We start from the raw sequence: 21,370 nt of genomic DNA on the forward strand, positions 1-21,370 counted from the left end.
TGTATTCCCAAATCATAGTTTGTTCTTAGTGACGTTCAAATGAACTTGACAACTTACCAAATAAATTTTCAGAAAAAGAAAATTCATCTGTGGTAGGCAAATGGGAGTGTTCAATGAGATTCATTTTTGATCCCATCCAAATTTTTCAATTGAAATGCACTTTCTTTATGGTGGCCTTCAAAAAAAACTCCTGAAAGGAAAATAAATAAATAGAGTTTGTGACTGTGGGGATGGGGTACAGGTCGGTTAGGAAAGCTAGGGAAGGAGAGAGTGAGATCGTTTACAAGAGTACAAATGGCTCCCTTTGAATGCATTTTACTATAGCCTTTCTGTATATCTCTTTTCTCAATATTTATCATTTTTATACTTCATTTGGACCTAAAAATGCCCAAGATATGTGCTTTCATAGGAGATACTCTCTAATTTATCTGAAAAAAACATCATATGTTTTCATTCAAATTTCAGCCTTTGGGAGATTTGGGCAAGATATGATGACATTTTGACTATGTCTTTATTAGAAAAAAGAAACATATATAAAAGGCCTTGATTTAAAATGACATGAATCCGTCCCAGCTACTTGGGAGGCTGAGGCAGGAGAATGGTGTGAACCTAGGAGGTGGAGCTTGCAGTGAACCGAGATCACGCCACTGCACTCCAGCCTGGGTGACAGAGTGAGACTCCATCTCAAAAAATAAATAAATAAATAAAAATAAATAAAATAAAATCAGATGAATCCATGATTCATTATCTTAAACTTTATTCTAAAGTGGAATAGGTTTTTATAAATATTAATAGTGATTTAAAGCCACTTCCTACTGGAATTTTTTTTTTACTATCTAGGCATTATGTCAGCAGATCAGAAAATCAGAGATCTTCCTTATATCTGCCTTTTAGAGGACATTTCAGGGGCTTTCATTTTCACTGTCATGATCTACCTTGGTCATGTATTGATCTGGGGCTTTTTAAAAAGATACAGTAAAAAGAAAAATAATGGTAAATCTCACCAAAGTGTCTGAAGTTTCATCTTGAGGAAATGTCCAGAAGAAATCCAGGAACCCAAGAGAAGCAGTGTTCACTTTGAGCTATGTCTCTAGGTCTTCTTTTCTTCTTTCACTCCTTCCACAATGTTTTCTACCTCCCTAAAGAAGTAATGTGAAAGGATAAATAATTAAAAGTGATAATGTGTGCTATCAGAATCTCTTTTCCCAAGCTGTTTTCTGATGATGATTTTCAAACCTTTTTTTTCTGTCTCCACCAAGACATGACTTTATTTACAAATAAACAGCTATCTATATTTGCTGCCCAGGAAGAGAATATAGTGGGTTTTTTGGATAAGTATGTATTTCATTAGTATTTACCCACTATTCACGTCTCTCTTTCTCTCTCACTCAGCAAATGTCCTAGCTCAAACAGAAGTGAGTTTCTGATGCACTTGGCTTCTGGGAAGGTAGTGCACCAGAAAACTGTTTGCTTCATTCATTCATTTATTCATGCTTGCAACAAATATTCAGTGAGCATATATTCTGCACTAAATTCTGTGCTAGATATTTGAAGATAAAATGGCAACAGGAAAATAAACATTCATGATCCATGACATCAAGCTTAATTAGGAATAAATATTAAACAAATAATCACACAAATACACAGATGATTATATATTGTCATGAAAGCTGTTTATGAGGGCGAAGAACAGGATGCTGTAACAGAGAGGTTTGGATGTGAAGAGATAGGGAGTCAAGAGATAGAGAAGTAGCTGAAGGAGGATGCAGTTTCAAGAGCAATTTTTAAAGATAGGTGATACTAGAGCAATCTGCACTGATGGGAAAACACCAGAAGGGAACCAGCTGAAGAAGCAAGAATGAGGGAGAGTCTCCTGAGAAGAGACACAAACTGTGTCCACTGTCAGGTCCAAGCATATCTGGGTCCCTCTGGTAAACCAGTGGTATAGCCTATCAAATTCCACCACGCCCTACTGCCAAACTCTACTATCCATTAATATAAGGGGCTTGGTGGGAGAAAATCCATTCTAAACTCATGGGGAGCTAAGGACCATGAACTTCACCCCAAAGGAAAGCCTTAGCCTTAGAGACATGTGTAATTTCAGTGTAGCTGTGTTTGACCAACCCAAACTAGATTCAGGAGACCTTCCTACCACCCAGAGATGAGAAGAAAAGGGTTGTAAATAAAAATGAAGTCTGGAAACATTGAGGTATAAGGCAGAGCCTTCCAATGCAACAAGCAGAAGAGAGAGAGCTCATTTCAACCTCACCCTCATCCTCAAACAACTCTGCCATATGTCACAGTGGAACTTTGAACCCAAGAGGGCTGGGCAACAGAGGTGCCCAGCAGGGGAATCATGACTACTGGTTGGGCACTGCTCTGCCCCATGGACACAAAATGGAGTGGAAGGAACAGCCAGAGCACACCTAGTTATAAACATGAAGAGACCCCAAGGCACTCCTGAAATAACTGGGGAGTTGTCGGGGAAGGAGGCTCTGATAGGGAGCTGGAGGTCCTGAAGAGTAACTCAGTAAAAGTTGAGTTTCTGGCTAGGCACAGTGACTACTGCCTGTAATCCCATCACTTTGAAAGGCCAAGGCAGGAGAATCACTCAAGCCCAAGAGTTCGAGGCCAGCCTGAGCAACATGACAAAACCTCATCTCTACTAAAAATTAAAAAATTAGCTGGGCATGGTGATGCACACCTGTAGTCCCAGCTAGACTACTTGGGAGGCTGAAGCAGGAGGATCACTTGAGCCTAGGAAGTCGAGGCTGCAGTGAACTCTGATCATGCTACCGCATTCCAGCCTGGACGACAGAGCTAAAGTCTCAAAAAAAAAAAAAAAAAGTTGAGTTGTTGTTATTAACAGAACCTCATTCATACTCACAAGCTAGTTGAGGACTAGGGAAATTCAAATTTCAGTATGTACATATCAATTGTATAAGGATATATATAATGTGTATATATAAATACATATTGAATCATGATACTACATGTATATACGTGCCTGTATATTGTATGATAACTGGACTTAAACACTCCCACTCTGCATCAAAATTTAGGCAATTATTGTTTTAGAGCTTCTCCTATTTTGGGAATAGGAAATTCCACCATTTCCCATAATAATATTTTCCAGGAACTCACAATGTGAACGGTCAGAAAGTTTTCCTAATATTCAACCCAAGCTTATACTCTGTAACTTAAAACCCATTTCCTCTGGTCTTTAAAAATAGAATATCACAGCTCTGTGACTCTGACTTTAGGTTTCCCTCTGTGCTCTCCTTGTCTCTGTCTTTTTTAACCTTGAGCCATGTTCAGCAAGCTCCCCCGTACTTCCACCACACATTACAGCTTTTTAATATTTTCCAGGCACACTCATCTTCATTTTGGATTCCTGTGATATATTTTCTTCAATACATTCATATATAAACTTGGCACCTTCAAATCAAGTGCCTGGCATACAGTCAGCCCTCAAGAAATGTTGGCTCTATTAAATTACCTGCATTTATTGTTTTTCTTGCTTAGTTCTGCCAAATTCTATGACATTTGACTTGCTCTTCCTGGAGAAATGGTATAAGCCCTATTGGCAAAAAAGCTTAGGACATAATTTATCACTTGCTCTCCAAATGAAAAGTCCAATTCCTCTAATTCTGTATCATTTAAGTTATTATCCCTGATTGGAGACCCACCATATCAATGCCCCTGATTAGCTAACAGCAGAACTCTCTAGAATCCAGATAGCAGGGTCCACTCAGGTCAGATTCATTGGGTTTACAATTCCTGAATGGGCTTTAAAAAAAAAAACTCTAATTTTTGAAATGGTAACACAAGTCCATGGTAAACAATTCAAATAGTATACTGAAAAAAGTCTTCCCAGTTCAGACACCCATTTCCCTTACCCAAATACTGTTACAATGGCTAGTTCCTTGTGTATCCTTCCAGAATATTCTCACTCTTCAGTATAAAAGAGCCTTTAAATACTGTATTGAAAACCAGAGTTCGTAAACTATTGCCTGCAGGCTAAAGCCGGTTGGCTGCCTGTTTTTGTGTGGCCTGAGAGCTTAGAATGGTTTTACATTTTCAGATGGTTAAAAAAAACTGAAAGAAGAATATTTCGTGACACATGGAAATTATATGAAATTCGTATTCAGTGCCTATAAATAGTTTAATGGTACACAGTCACACTCACTTGTTTATGGAATATCTATGGCTCTTTTCTCCCTACAGTAGCAGAGTTGAGTACAGTAGTTGCAACATAAGACTGCACAGTTCAGAAACCCACAAATATTTACTATCTAGCCTTTTACAGAAAAAGTATGTTAATCCCTGTCTTAAACAAATAACAGAAGGGATTCAAACAATCAAAGTAGTATTAGAGGTAAACTATTAATAAATGTAAAGAGTACCTTGGGGATGTAAACCCACTTAATTAAATATATCTCATAATAGTCAGATTTTCTTTACCTCTTAACAGCTTCTTACTGAGATTAGCAGCTTTAGCCTATTTGCCAAGAGCTTCCATATACGTTATTTGTCTAATTACGGTTACTTCGGTGCCCTTCTTTCTCTAATACTCTTCACTTTCATGTCGGGGAAGGAACTGCAATAGAAGAACTCCCAGGAGACCCTTGACTTTAGCTTGAAGTCTTTCTTTTTTCCTTCAAATCCTCCCTTCCATAAAAGGAGTCATGTTACAGGTTGAGAATAAGCTCATTTAACCTTTAAAAGACCCTTCAAAAACAATATGCTCCTTCAACACACTTTTTGGGTTGACATCTAATGTCTTTCACTAAAAAATAAAATAGTTGCAAGAAATATAATTTCTGACATATTATAAAAATTGACATTTTTACATGTTGTTGCATTACTTTTAAATAATTCAATTAAATCTCAATATCACAGCAACTTTATACCCTCCCTTATCCTTTTAAGAAATAGATGAAGTTATTCTTTAACAGCTGGAAACTTTTTAATCATTTCTGTTCTTCCTCAAGTTTATATTTCATTCCATTCACTTCACGACAGAATTTTATCCTAAGGTAGCATACGTCTACAGTGAGAGTCTGTTATTGGACATTTTATCATATTTTCTGCCACTAAAATATGTATATAAACTTGAATTTTTTTCATTTCTAGTGACTTTAAGATTTTAAACATTTTTTAAGTTTTCAGGATTTACTTTATGACTAGCTATTATGAGTACCCATTTAATCAAAATTATGCCTTGTCCATTACACTGTCTCTACAAATGAGGCAGCTCATTCTCCAGGCCAAAAGGCACAAGTAGAGAAAGCAGTCTATTGCAGAGGAGAGAACACCAGATCAGAAAGGAAAACAACATTATGGCCGGGTGCAGTGGCTCACGCTTGCAATCCCAGCACTTTGGGAGGCTGAGGTGGGTGGATTACTTGAGGTTGGGAGTTCCAGACCAACCTGGCCAACATAAGAATAATAAAAATACAAAAATTAACCAGCCATGGTGGCGCAGGCCTGTAATCCCAGCTACTCAAGAGGCTGAGGCAGGAGAATCACTTGAACTTGGGAGGCAGAGGTTGCAGTGACCCGAGATTGCACTACTGCATTCCAACCTGGGCAACAGAGTGAGATTCTATCTCAAAAAGAAAAGAAAGAAAGGAAAACAACACTGTCAGGTGATAGCCATGGTCAACAGTTGGCAGAACACATGAAGTAGAGGAAGCAAATCTCCTTAGAAATGCAGCGAAAGGCCAGACGTGGTCCTTCACACCTGTAATCCCAACACTTTGGGAGGCCGAGACAGATGGATCACTTGAGGTCAGAAGTTTGAGACCAGCCTGGTCAACATGGTGAAACCCCGTCTTTTCTAAAAATACAAAAATTAGCTGGGTGTGGTGGCAGGTTGCTGTAATCCCAGCTACTCAGGAAGCTGAGGCAGGAGAATCACTTGAACCTGGGAGGCAGAGGTTGCAGTGACCCGAGATCACGCCATTGCACTCTAGCCTGGGCAATAGAGCAAGACTCTGTCTCAAAAAAAAAAAAAAAAAAAAATCAGCGGGTAAAGAAAAAGATTTGATTTGAACATGCTCACTTCCCTACCTTCCTCCTGACTCCCCCACTCCCCACCCCTGTCCTAGAAGAGGGATAGGGTGGATGCAGGATGGATTAGCCAGCTGCCCCCTCTATTAGCTTAATCAGTATCAATTAATAGTTTGTTAATAAAACCCCAACTTTAAGAATTCCTTCATGCACTGCTTTCCTGAAAAGTTATTAAAATTTATTTTTTAAGCTAAAGTATTTTTAAAATAAAAGGGTCATTGCAGAAAATTGAGGCAATACAGCAAAGCATAAAAAATGTCAAGTTGTATTCTATCATTTTTTTTCCATTTACACTCCCACCAGCAGTAAATAAGAGTGCCTTTCTCGTCATACCTTTATGAGCATCACCCACTCTCACTTTGAACAATTTTTTCTAATTTATTAGGTGACAAATTCTATCTTGTTGCATTAAATTACATTTCTCTGATTAGCAGTAAGTTTGAAAAACATGTCTTTACATCTATATTGGCTATCTGTGACAGTTTCCATTTTGAGTTTACTTCCTTTGCCATTTTTCTATTGAAGTGTTCTTTTTTTTATTGACTTGGCAGAGTTCTTTGTATGTTGAGTGTATTAGCATTCTATTATATTTACTACATGCCTTTAAATTACCTTTATCTAAAAAGTTTTGCATTGTATGTAGTTAAATATATCAGATTTTTTAAAGGTTACTTTTATTGCTGCTTATTTTTAGTTTATGGTACAAGGTGGAATTTTTTTTTCAGAATTGCTTCTTGAGTACATTTTCCCTTACCCATTGGTTTATAATGCTTCTTTGATTAAGACTTTAGTTTTCCATTGATCGTGCAGTTACTTCTTGTATCAATATCATCCCTTCCTATTATTGATCATTCTCTTTCAACATTTCCTGAGATACTCCCGCTTGTTTTCTATGATAAAATTATCACATCTTGTATCACACTCTTAAAAAGGAAAGTTTCTTTGGGAGTTTGAGATGGTGCCAAATGTAGATATTTAGGGAGAAAATCTGCTCATTTCTGATATTTAATTTTGCCTTTCAAGGGCACAGCATGTCTCCATTTGCTCAAATGTGCTCTTATACCTCTCAGTCTTATCAGTTTTTCCCCTGTATGTCCCAGTTTGTTGATGGATACTTCCTTGTCGTTTTTCTCTCCCTCCTCCTCGTACAGTAATTAATGCTTTGACTTCATCTCTTTTGTCTTTACTATATCACCAGATTGTAAACTTCTAGAAGAGAGGAAGCATTGCTTATATTTATTTTGTATTCTCTTTGCATGGCTAGCCATGTTTTACGTATGCAGAAATAATAGCTTTGGTCTAGTATAAATATCACTGGGGATGAGACATGAGAAGATTAAGGGTGGAGTGCCAGTTCTGACCTTCCATAGCTTCACACGTGACCTGGAACTGCTCACTCAGCACCTCCTCCCGACACTACCACCGAGAGGCTCCCCTGATTGGGGGGTTAAATTGAAATAATAGGGTTGCTGTAAAGATTAAAAAGTGAACCTTTCATAGGTTTTCAAATATATGTATACAGTGACATGCATAAAAAAGTTCACCACATTGTTTCCAATGGTAAGAAATTGGAAACAGCATAATGTCCATCAAAAAGAGAATGGATACAATAAATAAATTACACATTCACAGTTGAATACTAGACAGCAATTAAAATAATTATAATCTGAACTAAAATAAATGACTATAAAATTAACTAGCAGCTGGGCATAGTGGCTCAAGCCTGTAATCCCAACACTTTGGGAGGTCGAGGTGGGTGGATCACCTGAGGTCAGGAGTTTGAGATCAGCCTGGTCAACATGCTGAAATCCCATCTCTACTACAAATACAAAATATTAGCCGGGGGTGGTGACACATGCCTGTAATCCCAGCTACTTGGGAGGCTGAGGCAGGTGAATCGCTTGAACCCAGGAAGCGGAGATTTCAGTGAGCCGAGATCGCGCCACTGCACTCCAGCCTGGGCAACAGAGCAAAACTCCATCTCAAAAACATTAAAAACTAAACTAAAATAAAATGAACTAGAACTAGATGTATTCATATGAATAAATGGGAAAGCATCATATTGAGCAAAAGAATCAGGTTGCAAAATAATACATACAGTTTAATGTAAAGATATGCAAAACAGTGCTACATATTACTACTGTTACTCTACTGCAGGGGTCAGCAAACTATGACTCTCAGACCCAACCCAGCCTGCCAAAGACCAGATTTGCCCTTTTGTTTACTTGTTGTCTATGGCTCCTTTCTAAGCTACAGTGACAGAGTTAACTACTGTGATTACAATACAGTCCATATGGTCTGCAAAGTCTAAGATATTCAGTCTATCCTTTGTAGAAAACGCTTGTGATCCTTGCCTTAACTGTAAAGACGTGAATGAAAGTAATGAGCCTCATATTTGGAATAGAACTGCAGAATGTGAGTGGGCAGGTACATGGGGAGTATCTATAATATCTGTAATACTCTCCTTCTAAGTTGAGCAATAAATACAAGGAATTTGATTATATTACTCTATTTTGTTGCATGTTGAAAATATTTCACAATGAAAAGATCGAATGAAATTATATATGGAAAGCTTCCTATGTAAAAATACATAAGTTCATACGGGGCTTCTCTCTTTCTCACACATTCTTGCCCTTGCTACACACCATTCTTAAAGCTTTGAGGAAAAAGTAATTCCTTCCCATAAAATGTTTGGGGAGCCTAACTGTGGTCAGTGGGGAGCTACTGGAAATTTTGAGTGGCACAATGAAATCAGTAGTTACGATTACTCTAGTGAGAAGGTGGGCTGGGGAGGGGAAGCAGTAAAAGAAGGAGAAACATTCAATAAGTTGTTGTGTTATGACCAGAGTGCACAGCAGCGTGGCGTCAGTAGAGGTGGGAAGGAAGGAACTTGTGTGGCCTCAGTAGAGGTGGGAAGGAAGGAACCTGTGTGACGTCAGTAGAGGTGGGAAGGAAGGAACTTGTGTGGCCTCAGTAGAGGTGGGAAGGAAGGAACCTGTGTGGCGTCAGTAGAGGTGGGAAGGAAGGAACCTGTGTGGCGTCAGTAGAGGTGGGAAGGAAGGAACCTGTGTGGCGTCAGTACAGGTGGGAAGGAAGGAACTTGTGTGGTGTCAGTACAGGTGGGAAGGAAGGAACTTGTGTACGCCATACAAAAAGGAGGAGGAAGGAGAAGCAGCAGCCCGATGATGCAAAGTTTAAGCCTTGGGTATTGGTGAAAGCAGGGACAAAATGTTTATTTCTAAAATGCTGTAACCTAAGTCATCGTTTAAGGACTCAGGAATTATTTTAGAAATGGTATGCACTGTTTGTTTTTATTGTGATAAGACACATAGTTACTGGTAGCTTGGACTCCCACTTTCTGGTTATCAATATTTACTTATTTAGATACTGTGTGTCACGGGAAGTTCATGGTGTATGGAGCTCCTCTGATTTAGCATAAACCACTTGCAATCGGAGACCTTGGAAAGACACTGCTGCAATTAAATAACTTTGACTCTGACGATAGAGGAATCTTAGTTTTTGGAGGATGAAGATAAAAACCGATTACATGCATTAGTTCACTATGAACTCTACACATCAAGCCATCATTCATGGTGACATTGTCTCAGATGAACTCAGTTGTTGATAGCAAAGTGTACACTTTGTTGGATATCTATGTAATCCATTTTTAAAGGGTAGGAAAAAACATGAAGGTTTTCTAACCATCATCTTTTTATGCTCAGAGGAAGTCTTAGATTCTGCCCAAAGGGTGGAAATACTTTTTTTTTTTTTGAGACAGAGTCTTGCTCTATCACCCAGGCTGGAGTGCAGTGATGCAACTTCAGCTCACTGCAGTCTTCATCTCCTGGGTTCAATCGATTCTCCTGCCTCAGCCTCCCAAGTAGCTGGTATTACAGGCATGCGCTACCACATCCAGCTAATTTTTGTATTTTTAGTAGAGACAGGGTTTCACCATGTTGGCCAGACTGGTCTTGAACTCCTGACCTCAAGTGATCTGTCCTCCTTGACCTCTCGAAGTGCTGGGATTACAGGCATAAGCCACCACACCTGGCCTGGAAATATGTTCTTAAGGAAAAAGAGAAAAGAGCTCTAGGAAAAGAAAAAATATTTTATTTTTCCAAGCATTTGGTCTTCAAGCAGCACTCAAACTGAAGTTCTTTTCAGGACAGAAATACAGATTTACATTAAATAGATACTTCCAAAAATCCAGAGACACGTCAAGCGCAATGTATGGCCAACAAGGATGGCTGTGAGCCAATATGGCCATTGGACCACATCATTCTGAAAACAGTGTTCTATAAGGACCAAGCAATTTTTATTACTATCTTAGTAACCACTACATAGATTTTTTGGTGATAGATTAAAATAACATTTAATATTTAAATTAACATTTTGATTAAATTTTTAAAATTAAACTTAAAATAACTTTAATGAGTAAGCAGGTTCCATGTGATGTTATCTGATTTAATCCATCATAAGCTAAGTAAGGGCTAATATAAACACTTTACAGATGAGAAAACTGAGGTTCAGAGAGACTAAGCAATCTTTCCCAGGTCATGTAACTAGTAAGAAGCAGAGTGGGGATGTAACCTGTGTCTAACTCTCAATCCATGCTGTCATGCAGCTCTCCCACCGAGACTACCACCAGCCACCCGCAATCCTTAGTGAAGGTCACTGGGCAGTTCTGTAAAGCCACTTCTGCTAAGGCACTCAGCATTAGCTGTTCACATGCACAAATCAATCAGGTAAGTTGGAACAGGGTTTAACCACAGTATTATTTTGTTTCTTCTCAAACTTCTTTTGCTGTTTCTAAAACCTCCATTGAAAGGCATACTTCCTTCAGGTCTATACATCAAAAATACCTGCATCTACCGGGCGCGGTGGCTCATGCCTGTAATCCCAGCACTTTGGGAGGTCCAGGCAGGCAGATCACGAGGTCAAGAGATCAAGACCATTGTGGCCAACATGGTGAAACCCCATCTCTACTACAAATACAAAAATTAGCCGGGCATGGTGGCACACGCCTGTAGTCCCATCTACTTGGGAGGCTGAGGCAGGAGAATCGCTTGAACCCGGGAGGCGGAGGTTGCAGTGGGCCAAGATTGTGCCACTGCACTCCAGCCTGGTGACAGAGTGAGACTATGTCACAAACAAACAAATAAATAAATAAATAAATAAATAAATAAAAGTACCTGCATCAACCAGATATCCACAGCTTTCGAAGCTTCTCTGCTCTCTGGAGCTTACACAATGGTGCCTAAACAACAGCTGACCTTTATTTCCAACTAGATGTAGAAGAAGCACCTGGAGTTGAGGCCTCTAGGACCAGGAACCCAGAAGTGAATGTCTTCTTAAATTTTGCACCCTCAGTGCCTCACTTGCCTAGCTCTAGGTCTAGCCCTGCTTCTCAACTCCTTGACTAGCACAAACTCCAAGAGACTTTCATAACCCTGGGTACTTCTTCTTTGTAGTGGTGTCACGACGGTAATTCAACCTTTGTTTTTGTGGATTTGGTTTTCTGTTTCTCCCATTAAACCAGCAGCTCTGGGAGAGATTACATTGGATCTCCAATGCCTAGCACAATGCCAACCAGGTACATCTTAGATGCACAATAAATTCTTGTTAATTGAGTAAACGAACAAATGGTTGCATGAATAAATAAAGTAACTAATACATAAATAAGTGAATGAATAATATACCCTACTAGATAACCACCTTTAGAATCAGTCTTGTTTGGGCCGTAGGACAGAAATTAGTGAATAGAGGCATACAACACAACACACACAAGAGCCGAAGAAGGATTTTTTTTTTTTTGTCACATAAAAAAACCTAACAACTAAGTCTGCTTCTCCACAATGTAGACTAATTAGTGAACGGTAACCATTTTTACTGGAAATCTCTTAGGCAATAGGCTTTTCAGTCTCCCCATGGGAACTATTTTATACATGAGTCGACCACCCCAGGAACTGTTTTGTTTTGTTTCAGGGTTTTTGTTGTTGTTTCTTTGTTTGTTTGTTTTGAGACAGGGTCTCTCTCTTTCACCTGGGCTGGAGTGCAGTGGTACCATCTTGGCTCACTGCAGCCTCGACCTCCCGAGTAGCTGGGACTACAGGCATGCACCACCGGCCCAACTAATTTTTTTTTTTTTTTTTTTTTTCCCTGAGACGGAGTCTCACTCTGTCGCCCAGGCTGGAGTGCAGTGGCGTGATCTCGACTCACTGCAACCCGGGTTCCGTCTCCGGGTTCACACCATTCTCCTGCCTCAGCCTCCCGAGTAGCTGGGACTACAGGTGCCCTCAACCATGCCCAGCTAATTTTTTTGTATTTTTAGTGGAGACGGGTGCTGGGATTATAGGCGTGAGCCACCGTGCCTGGCCTCAGCTAATTTTTTTTATTTTTTGTAGAGACAGGATTTCACCATGTTGCCCAGGCTGGTCTAGAACTCCTGAGCTCAAGCAATCTGCCCACCTCAGCCTCCCAAAAGTGCTGGGATTACAGGAGTGAGCCACCATGCTGGGCCGGAATAGTTTTAATTAATCTCCCAAATTTCCCGTTGTTAATTTATCTTCCATTAGAACTACCAGGAATAGTTTTGTTGTGGTGGTTATCTTCTAAATGTTGGCTCTTCATAATCAGGAAAGTTTGTTTTTTCTTTTTTCATGTATGTACATTAGTCAAAATGGTCAAGAAGCTATTTGTTTAATGCTTTCTCCGTGACTAACTTGTCATCTTTTTCAAATACTTCATTGGATCTTCTGAAACATTGTGCCTCTTACTCATGTAAATTGTTTGCAAAGATGGCCACCACAACTGCTTCCTTTCCACACACTCTTACAATGTGAGTTTGCCACTCTTCTCATCAATGCACGAAGTCTGTTTCCCTAGTCCTTGGACCTGAACTGGTCTAATAACTTCCTTGACCAACAGAATGTGGTAGAAGTGAGGTTGTGGGACTTCCAAGCCAGGCCTTAAGAAACCTTGCAGCTTCTGTTTTTCACATCTAAGAATGCTGCTCTGAGATTGCCATACTGTTTGCAGATATCCCAGATTTAAAAATCTCATGGAGAAAGAAGTTCAGCTCTTCCAACTGTCGCAGCTGACAGCCACATCAAGACCCCAGACATGAGTGAGGCCATCTCGGTCATTTCATTCCAGTTGATCTCACATCTGAATGAGCAACATGAGTGAACCCAGGTATAACCAGCAGAGAAGCTGCTCAGCTGCCCCACAGAACTATGAGAATTAATGGATCATTCCTGTTTTATGCCACTAAGCTTTGGGATGGTTGTTACAAAGAAATAAATAACTGGTAGAGAAATCAGTACCTAGAAGTGAGATGCTGTCTAAGAAAACCCCTAACATATATAGCCTGGGCTTTGGGATTGGGGGATGATCTGAGGCTAGAAGGGAAGCGAGGAGACGCATTAGTGGAAACTGGAAGAGCAGTAAGAAAATTCCCATAGGAGGTGGGAAGGTGGCGGTCCTTTTATAATCATGAAACCATCAGTAAAACTGTCTCCTGTGGTAACTTGGAAGATAGAAGTGTTTCTAATAAACTCATAGATCTAAGATTTCCCACTAGTATGGTGGATGTGCCTGTTGGTCTCTTTAGCTATGTGTGGTAAGGTACTTACTCTTTAAAAATGGCATTTCAACATCAATTTCCCATTCATTCACTCATTTATTTAGTCAGTGTCCATTTATTGACAGGCACTGGACATAGTAAAAAATAATGACTTTTCAGAAAGCTTAGTAGAAAAGTCAGGCAAGAAAAACCCAATTATAGTAGTGTGAGGATTGCTACAACAGAGCTAAGCACAGGTGCCATCAGGAGCCCAAGCAGGGACATTCATTCATCCAATATTCATTAATTCTCTACAGTATACCAAGTTTCAGTCTAGGTTTTAGAAATACAGTGGTAGGTAAGACAGAGGGCTTACATTCTAGAGGGATAAGTGAATAATACACAAGTCAACAAATAATAGGATTTCTAATGAGGATAATAAGGAAGTAAAAGAGAAGGATACAGTGTTGTAGTCGAACACCATTTTGGAGAGGGGAGTCAGAGAAGAGCTCTCGGAAAAGTGGACATTCGAACTGAGATGTGAAGGACAAGAATGAGTAAGTCACGCAAAGGGAAAATAAGTTCAGGCAGAGTGATCAGCAAAAGCTAAGGGCCTGGGCTTGGAGTGTTGGAAGAACAACACCAGCCCAGCGAGGCTGGAAATGAGTGAGCCAAGGAGGGGCTATAGGAGATGAGGTCTGAGAGTAGGCAGCTCTTGTATGGCCTGTGGGCTATGGTAAGAAGTTTGGATGTTCTTCTAAATGGAAGTAATTGATGAGTTTTAAACAAGGGTATAGCGAGGAGAATGAAGGAAATATTTCTGAGCGTGGAGGGTTGATTCCTGAACTTAATCTTGAAGGAACAGGCATTAGGCTAGGAAAACGGCACACGACAGGGATGGCTATAGGAAGGGAAAATAGCATGCTGTGTTCTGAGCAACCCTAAACTGTTGTCTATGCTGTAGCTAGTGGACTCAGCTCAAATCAGTGGAAGATGGATGACCTATTCAAGAAATCGTGGCAAGAAAATTGCCTATGCTTTGAGGGTAAAAATAAAGATATCCTTATGCATCATTCTTGGAAAAATACATCTCAGATGGATTAAAGACTTTGAAAATTATAAAATTATTGGGAGAAAATATATTTATGATCTTTATGGATTTGGGGATTGAGGACTTTATTAAATAAGAAGTAAATAGGAAAAGAATACATTTGAGAACATTGAAGTGTAAGACAGAGATTAAGGCATTATAAACAAAGCTAAATATATGAAAATGGATGAAAATATTTACAACATAAATAACACCAAAAATATTAGTACAAACAATATATAAATGATTCCTGTAAATAAAAACAGAAAGGATAAACAATCCAAGAGAGAAACTGGCAAAGGATACGAAAAGGAAGTTCACCAAAGTGGAAACACAAGTGGCCAGTGAACACAGAAAATATCTGAAACTAATAATAATTAGAAAAATGGAAATTACTCTAACTAAATACCATTCTCACCTATCAGATTATCAAAAATTTTTAACTTTGATAATATTCGAAGTGTATGAAAATATGTATTCTCACATATTGCTAGTGGGGGCATAGATTTTAGTCTTTTTGGAGGGCTCTTTAGCAGTGTATGTTAAAATAAAGTGCAATTTTAATTCCTAGCTATCTTTCCTAGAGAAATATTTGCCAGTGTGCACCAGGATGTTCATTGTAACATTGTCTCTAATGCAGAAAGGGAACCAGCCACCTAAAAAACCATCAACAGTCGAATGACTAAATGAACTGTGCTCTATAGTATCAAATATTAGGAAGTGGTTAAACAAGATTAAAGTGTTTTGGTTTGTATTAGCATTGAAACAGTGAAGTAGAGGAGAATGGGGCTAGGGGAAGGTCAAAAAATATTTTAGACTGAGTTATAATGTTGTAACTTTTAACACAGTGACTACATTAAGATATGTCAGTCTCCTAGGGCATCATTTCCTGTCCTGAATTTTGCCAATTATATAATCAGGTGCTATAAGCAGATATATTTAGATTCTCTAGAAGAGAAGGGTTTGCTTCATTTTCTTAAAACAATTTTAGGACTGTACAGCATTTTTGAGCTTCAGTGAAAATTATAAACCTCTCTCTAGGAAAGACATATACAAACTACAGAGATTTTTCTAAATTAATACATGTTTAAGAGAAGTTTTATGTTCACTATAAAATTGAACAAAATGTACAGACAGCCTCCATATACCTCTTCCCCCCAACCCCCCACACATGCGCAGCCTCCTCTACTTTCAACAACTAGCACCAGAGTGGCACATTTTTTTTTTTTTTTTTTACAAGCGATGAACCTACGCTGACACATCTTTATCAGCGAAAGACTATAGTTTACATTAGGGCTTAGTCTTGGTGTTGTGTATTCTATGGGTTTTGACAAGTGTATAATAACGTGTGCCCACCATTGGTAATATCATATAGAATGATTTCACTGCCCTGAAAATTCTCTGTAAAATGCATAGATTTTTAAATGTAGTCTCAAGTGACCCTGGCCCCCCTGAAGCCCAATTATAGCCTCACATTCAGTCAGGACTCCAGGAGAACAAGAATCTTTTACATGACCACTTTGGAATGACATTTTTTTGTCCCGTCTCTGCCCTGCAAATTCTGGATGGCAACCAGCTTTTGCTCCTTAAGCCCCAGGCTGGTATCAACTCGTCATCTACACTGGCAGCTTCCATAGCTCTCGAGGACATGGCAGCAAATAGCTCTCTGCTTAGGAACAGTCTCAGCCCAGAGCAGTGTTCTTATTTTCTGTAATCAGCAACATCCCACAGCAGGACTGTCTTCTCCATGCACAGCTATATTATTTACCATGTTTTCCAGATAACTGTGTTAAATATATCTACAGGACTTTGAAAATGCAAAGCCATACCATTTCTCCTTTTCTTTACATTCATAACATTAATTAAAGTGTAAGAGACCCAGATTATCTCAGGTTCATTGAGACCTGGAAAAGGCCATCTAAATCTCTTTAAAATGGGAAGCAAAATCTCAAAGTTTTGTTAGGATTTTATCTTAAAAAACTGAAAATTAATAAAAATTTATTTTATATTTATACATATTTATTTTAATCACCACAACCCTGTTATATTTCTTAATCCTAACAAATAACCAATCTTATTTTTTTCCTGTGCAATATTTGCAATTTTACTTTGCAATCAAGTTGCATTATATTAGTGTCATTTTATCACAAATTTACAAAGCAGATAGAGTAGGAATAGTAGATGTTCCTTTATGGCCAAAATTGGAAATGGGCAAACTGAGGGAGAAAATAATTCACTGTGAAGAGCAAAGGGGTTAGGGGATTCCAGAGCAGGGTGAGAGAAGGGAGAGAAAAGAGAAAAGGATGGATATTTGTAAGTAATAATGATTTTTGCCTCCTTATACAGCTTGGTGACTAAGGACACTCGTATAGTGATGCCTGTTAGCTACATCGTCACTGGTAGGAACGACTGTGACAATAAAAAATACATGGGAGGAAAAGTTTTCCTACTTCTTCTTTTAAAAAAATTTGAGGTGATGTCTCACTATGTTACCCAGGCTAGAGTACAGTGGCATGATCATAGCTCACTGCAGCCTTGAACTCCTGAGCTCAAGCAATCCTTCCACCTCAGCCACCCGAGCTGCTGGGATCGCAGGCACTCATCACTGTGTCTGGCTTGTTCCTATATTTTTAAATTTCCCTTTATAATCTATGTTGCTACAGATTAAGATAAAAATGAGACTGAGAGCAAAGAGAAGGGAAATCTCTTTCTATGAAGAAAAGAACCTTTTCTGTCCTTTATGCACCCACCTAATGACAATGTGAGCCTTTGAAAATCTATCACATCATCATATGCATTCTCATGGCACTCATAATCCAGAGATTGTGAGCCACAGCAGTTCTGAGCTCCTCTAAGATGTCCCTAATCACAGCAGCATGGAGAGTTCATTGTGGTCTTTAATTAAAATGCTGATAAATGAAATGTCCAACAAGCTATCCTAGACTGGTCTCTGGGTGAAAACAAATAGTGTTCGAAACTTTTCAGTTTCCCTACTGATGGTGCAATCACTCAAAAACGCCCTATGCAGGAGGTTTCAGGAAATGTCAAACTTGTTCCTGGGTTTAACAAATCACCCCTGTCAGGCTGGAATGCTTAATGGCTAGGATCCCCCCGCTCCCCCATCATTCCCCATTTCAAGTTTTCCCAGCCTCCACCAATATCGGAGTAGCCAGGAAGAGGCTTTGGAGTCAGAAAGACTCACCCTCAAATTTAGGTCCTGCGACTTCCTAACCATCTGCCTGTGCACTGGTTACTTGTCCTTTTTGAGTCTGTTTTCTCATCTGTAAAATGAGTATAAGAAAAATTCCTGGCTGGGTGCAGTGGCTCAAGCCTGTAATCCTAGCACTCTGGGAAGACGAGGCGGGCGGATCACCTGAGGTCAGGAGTCCGAGAGCAACCCGGCTAACATAGTGAAACCCCGTCTCTACTAAAAATACAAAAATTAGCAGCATGGAGGCGTGCACCTGTAGTGCCAGCTACTCAGGAGGCTGAGGCAGGAGAATCGCTTGAACCCAAGAGGCAGAGGTTGCAGTGAGCCGAAATCACACCACTGCACTCCAGCCTGGGAGACAGAGGGAGACTTTGTCTCAAAAAATAAATAAATTAAAAAAATAAATAAAGAAAGAAAAACTCCCATACAGAGTTGTTGTAAGAAGGAAACAGGCAGGTGAAGTAAAGGCTAGGACATGTTAGTAGGCACTGAAGAAAAGTTAGCTCCATCACACACTCATGCATACACACATTTCTTTTCTTTTCCTTACAGAGTACAAGGGCCTCACAACCATTGGATATTCCATTGCAACTGGCCCGATCTTGGAGAGGTGGAAACGAGAGGAAGGACAAGGATTCCATGGCTTTGCCTCTCCAGCTGCGGGGAGAGGGCAGAGGTACATGGTGGGAAATTGCTGCAAATCTTGAGGAAGGGTCAAGACAGCTTTGTCCCTGGCCAGTACTTCATCAGTTAACCAGGAATTGCATCAGTGTTTGTTGCAACATCCTCAGAAAACAGAAAAGTCCATGGTACAAATGGCACAGATCCATAATTTGGAGGACTGGGGGTAGGAAGGTAACACAAAGATAAAAGCATCTATCATTTTATAAAATCACAACTAGAAACAAAATGGTAGCTCCATGTACATCTTTCCCTCTCTTCTCCCTTCCTTTTCTTAGGAACAGAAAAAAAAATTATATACATATAAACGACTTTATTGAGGTGTGACTGACATATAAAAGCTTTACATATTCCATGTATACACTTTGATGAGTCTGGGGATAGGTATACACTCATTAAATCATTATCACAATCTATACCATAAACCTATCCATCACCTCCAAAAGTTTCTTCCTGCCTTCTTATTTATCACTAATATTATTTTAAGGGTCCCTACCCCTCTTGTCAATACTCCTGAAGTGGTTCTAAAACAGCACTAGAAACAGCATCAGATTTCTTTAAAGCTCAAAGCTCAGGTGTTTCTTAGAGGAAGAATTCAAGGTGAGTCACTTGTCATTCCCTCCTGCCCCTCCCTTCTAAATAAAAACCCAATTAAAAGAAGTAAGTGAGGCTACACAGTTGCCCCATTCACTTTTTCAGTAAGGAGACAACGAGATATCTTATCTATAGATTTAGTCCTTGGACAATTTCATCACTAAAGTTCTTCCTTATACTCACATTTCTGTCTTTTAAAAATATTTCCATTTGATATTAATATTCGAAGTGCAAAGCAATAGAAGAATTTGCAACTGAAGTCAAGAAAGAAGAATTTTTCCACCTACTCTTCTTTTAGGGAAAAATTTCATTTCAATTAAGCATAGGTTAAATGTCCTATTCTTAGTTCCCAAGTCATCTGACATTAGCAATATTCCCAAACTCACTTCAAGATTTGATAAATCACCAAAATATAGCACGCTATACAGGTCAAATTGTTTATGGAATCAGAACAGAAACATTTCTGAAATTTACTGTCTCCAGTGATTTACTCAGGTGACCACAATGTTAAAAGAATATTTCTAAATAAGTTTTCAATAGGTAAGCAACTGCTAAGACTCATTAACTTCTACTTCTGTTTCTTTTCATTTTTGAGTTTCTTTCTTTTTTTAATTTTCAGGACTTTATATCAAACTCTACTAACTTAGAATTCATTTATTGACATAAATTACTGATGTCAAAGAGAAACTTTTAAGTGACTATTTTTTCTCTGTTGCCATGAGATAGACACCCCACTCCCAAAGGAATTAGGTACTTACTTGGATTGTTTTGGGTCAGAGATGGACTTTCAAGGCCCTGGGAGGATTCTGAATCGAGTCTTCCTCTCCAGATTCCAGCAATTTTGCTACAAATGCTCAGAATCCAATTTCGCATTAGGATAAGTCAGGGAGACAATGAGGTGAAGAGGAGGAGAGAGTTCTAGTGTGCTGTGCATGATCACAGGCGGCCTTCCGGGCTAGCAGCAGCATCTCTTCCTTGGCTCTGTGCCTCATGGACACAGATTAGTCATTAACAATCCTTCCCTGCTAAATGATGTAAACATAGAAAGGAACCTTGGGAGAGCCTCAAGATTCCCAAGACAAACCCGCAGAGTCCCAGAATGAGGAATGTGACCAAACCAAGGAGCCCTGCAGCTTGCCTTTGAAAGCACTTCTCCTCTGGCCGTTTTGGGGGCTCCTGGGCACCCATATTTCTGTGCACATTAACTAAAACCAAACTGTCATCTTCCCTCTCTGTCACTCCAACTTCTTTGAATAGCTCTATCGCTTCCCAGGGACTGAAAGCTGGGAGGTTTTTTGACCCTTCGCTCTGCCCAGGCACTCATATCAAACAATAATAGATTTGGGTTGATTGTATCTTTGGAATGTCTCTTGTTTCCAACTCACGTTGTTCTTCTCCTAATTTGGGCCTATCATAGCTTCCTTTCTGGATGACATTGGTCCCATAACCCCTTTTTCTTCTCTACCCTTCTTCTTCTTTCCAAATTGCACAGCAGTGTGGAAGCATGGACTCTGGTTAGATGCCAACACTTTAGTCACAGCCTTGAGCAAGACCCTTAGCCTCTCTGAGTCTGAGTTTCCTCATCTGTAGAATGGATATGGAGAAACCATCTCATGGGCTATGATGAGAATTACATGAGCAGTTAAAATGTTTATAAAAAAGTGTGGCAGATAGCAATCACCCAACAATTTGTGGCCATTATTATTTCTTTCCTTCATTAGTTGAACCATCATTGATTGATTGTCAGCCTACTATGTACCCAGCAACTTGCTAGGTGCTCCCCTCATCAAAAATCCCCAATGCACTCTCTATGCCTAAAAAACAAACACAAAAATGCGTGACATTTAGAACCCCTTCCACCCCTGAAGATTTAGCCCTAATGTCTCTAGGATTTTCTCACATTCTGTCTCCAGACATCCCAACCTCTGCCAACCTGTACCAAGCTCTCCCGCCTCCACTCCTTTGCACAAACTCTTCCTTCTACCTCTGTTACCTTCTTTGCACACCCACACATCTTCCAGGCATGAAACAGAAGCAGAGTGCTCCCTGAAGCCAGCCCCATTCCTCATCTGCCCCTACTCTCCCTACCAAATTCCCTGATCTTTCATTTATAGTTTCCTTGCTGTCCCTTAACTCCTCTGACCTTATATATTAT

General features: G+C 39.5%; 1 protein-coding gene across 3 annotated transcripts in view; it reads right to left on the reverse strand.

The window, feature by feature from the left end:
- LOC105493847 (nuclear receptor subfamily 1 group H member 4) overlaps nt 1-20,181 on the reverse strand; it is an 85,083-nt gene extending 64,902 nt beyond the window's left edge. For all 3 annotated transcript variants that reach the window (XM_011761795.2, XM_011761798.2, XM_011761799.2), the window contains exons 1-3: nt 19,974-20,181; nt 1,005-1,139; nt 58-190 (exon numbers count right to left, since the gene is read on the reverse strand). In XM_011761795.2, the coding sequence (XP_011760097.1) occupies nt 58-136 (79 nt within the window). In that variant the 5' untranslated portion in view covers nt 137-190; nt 1,005-1,139; nt 19,974-20,181. The remainder of the gene's footprint in view (nt 1-57; nt 191-1,004; nt 1,140-19,973) is intronic.
- Between the last annotated feature and the right edge of the window lie 1,189 nt (nt 20,182-21,370).

Source organism: Macaca nemestrina, chromosome 10, assembly GCF_043159975.1.
Source record: "Macaca nemestrina isolate mMacNem1 chromosome 10, mMacNem.hap1, whole genome shotgun sequence".
In the NCBI taxonomy this organism is placed as follows: Eukaryota; Metazoa; Chordata; class Mammalia; order Primates; family Cercopithecidae; genus Macaca; species Macaca nemestrina.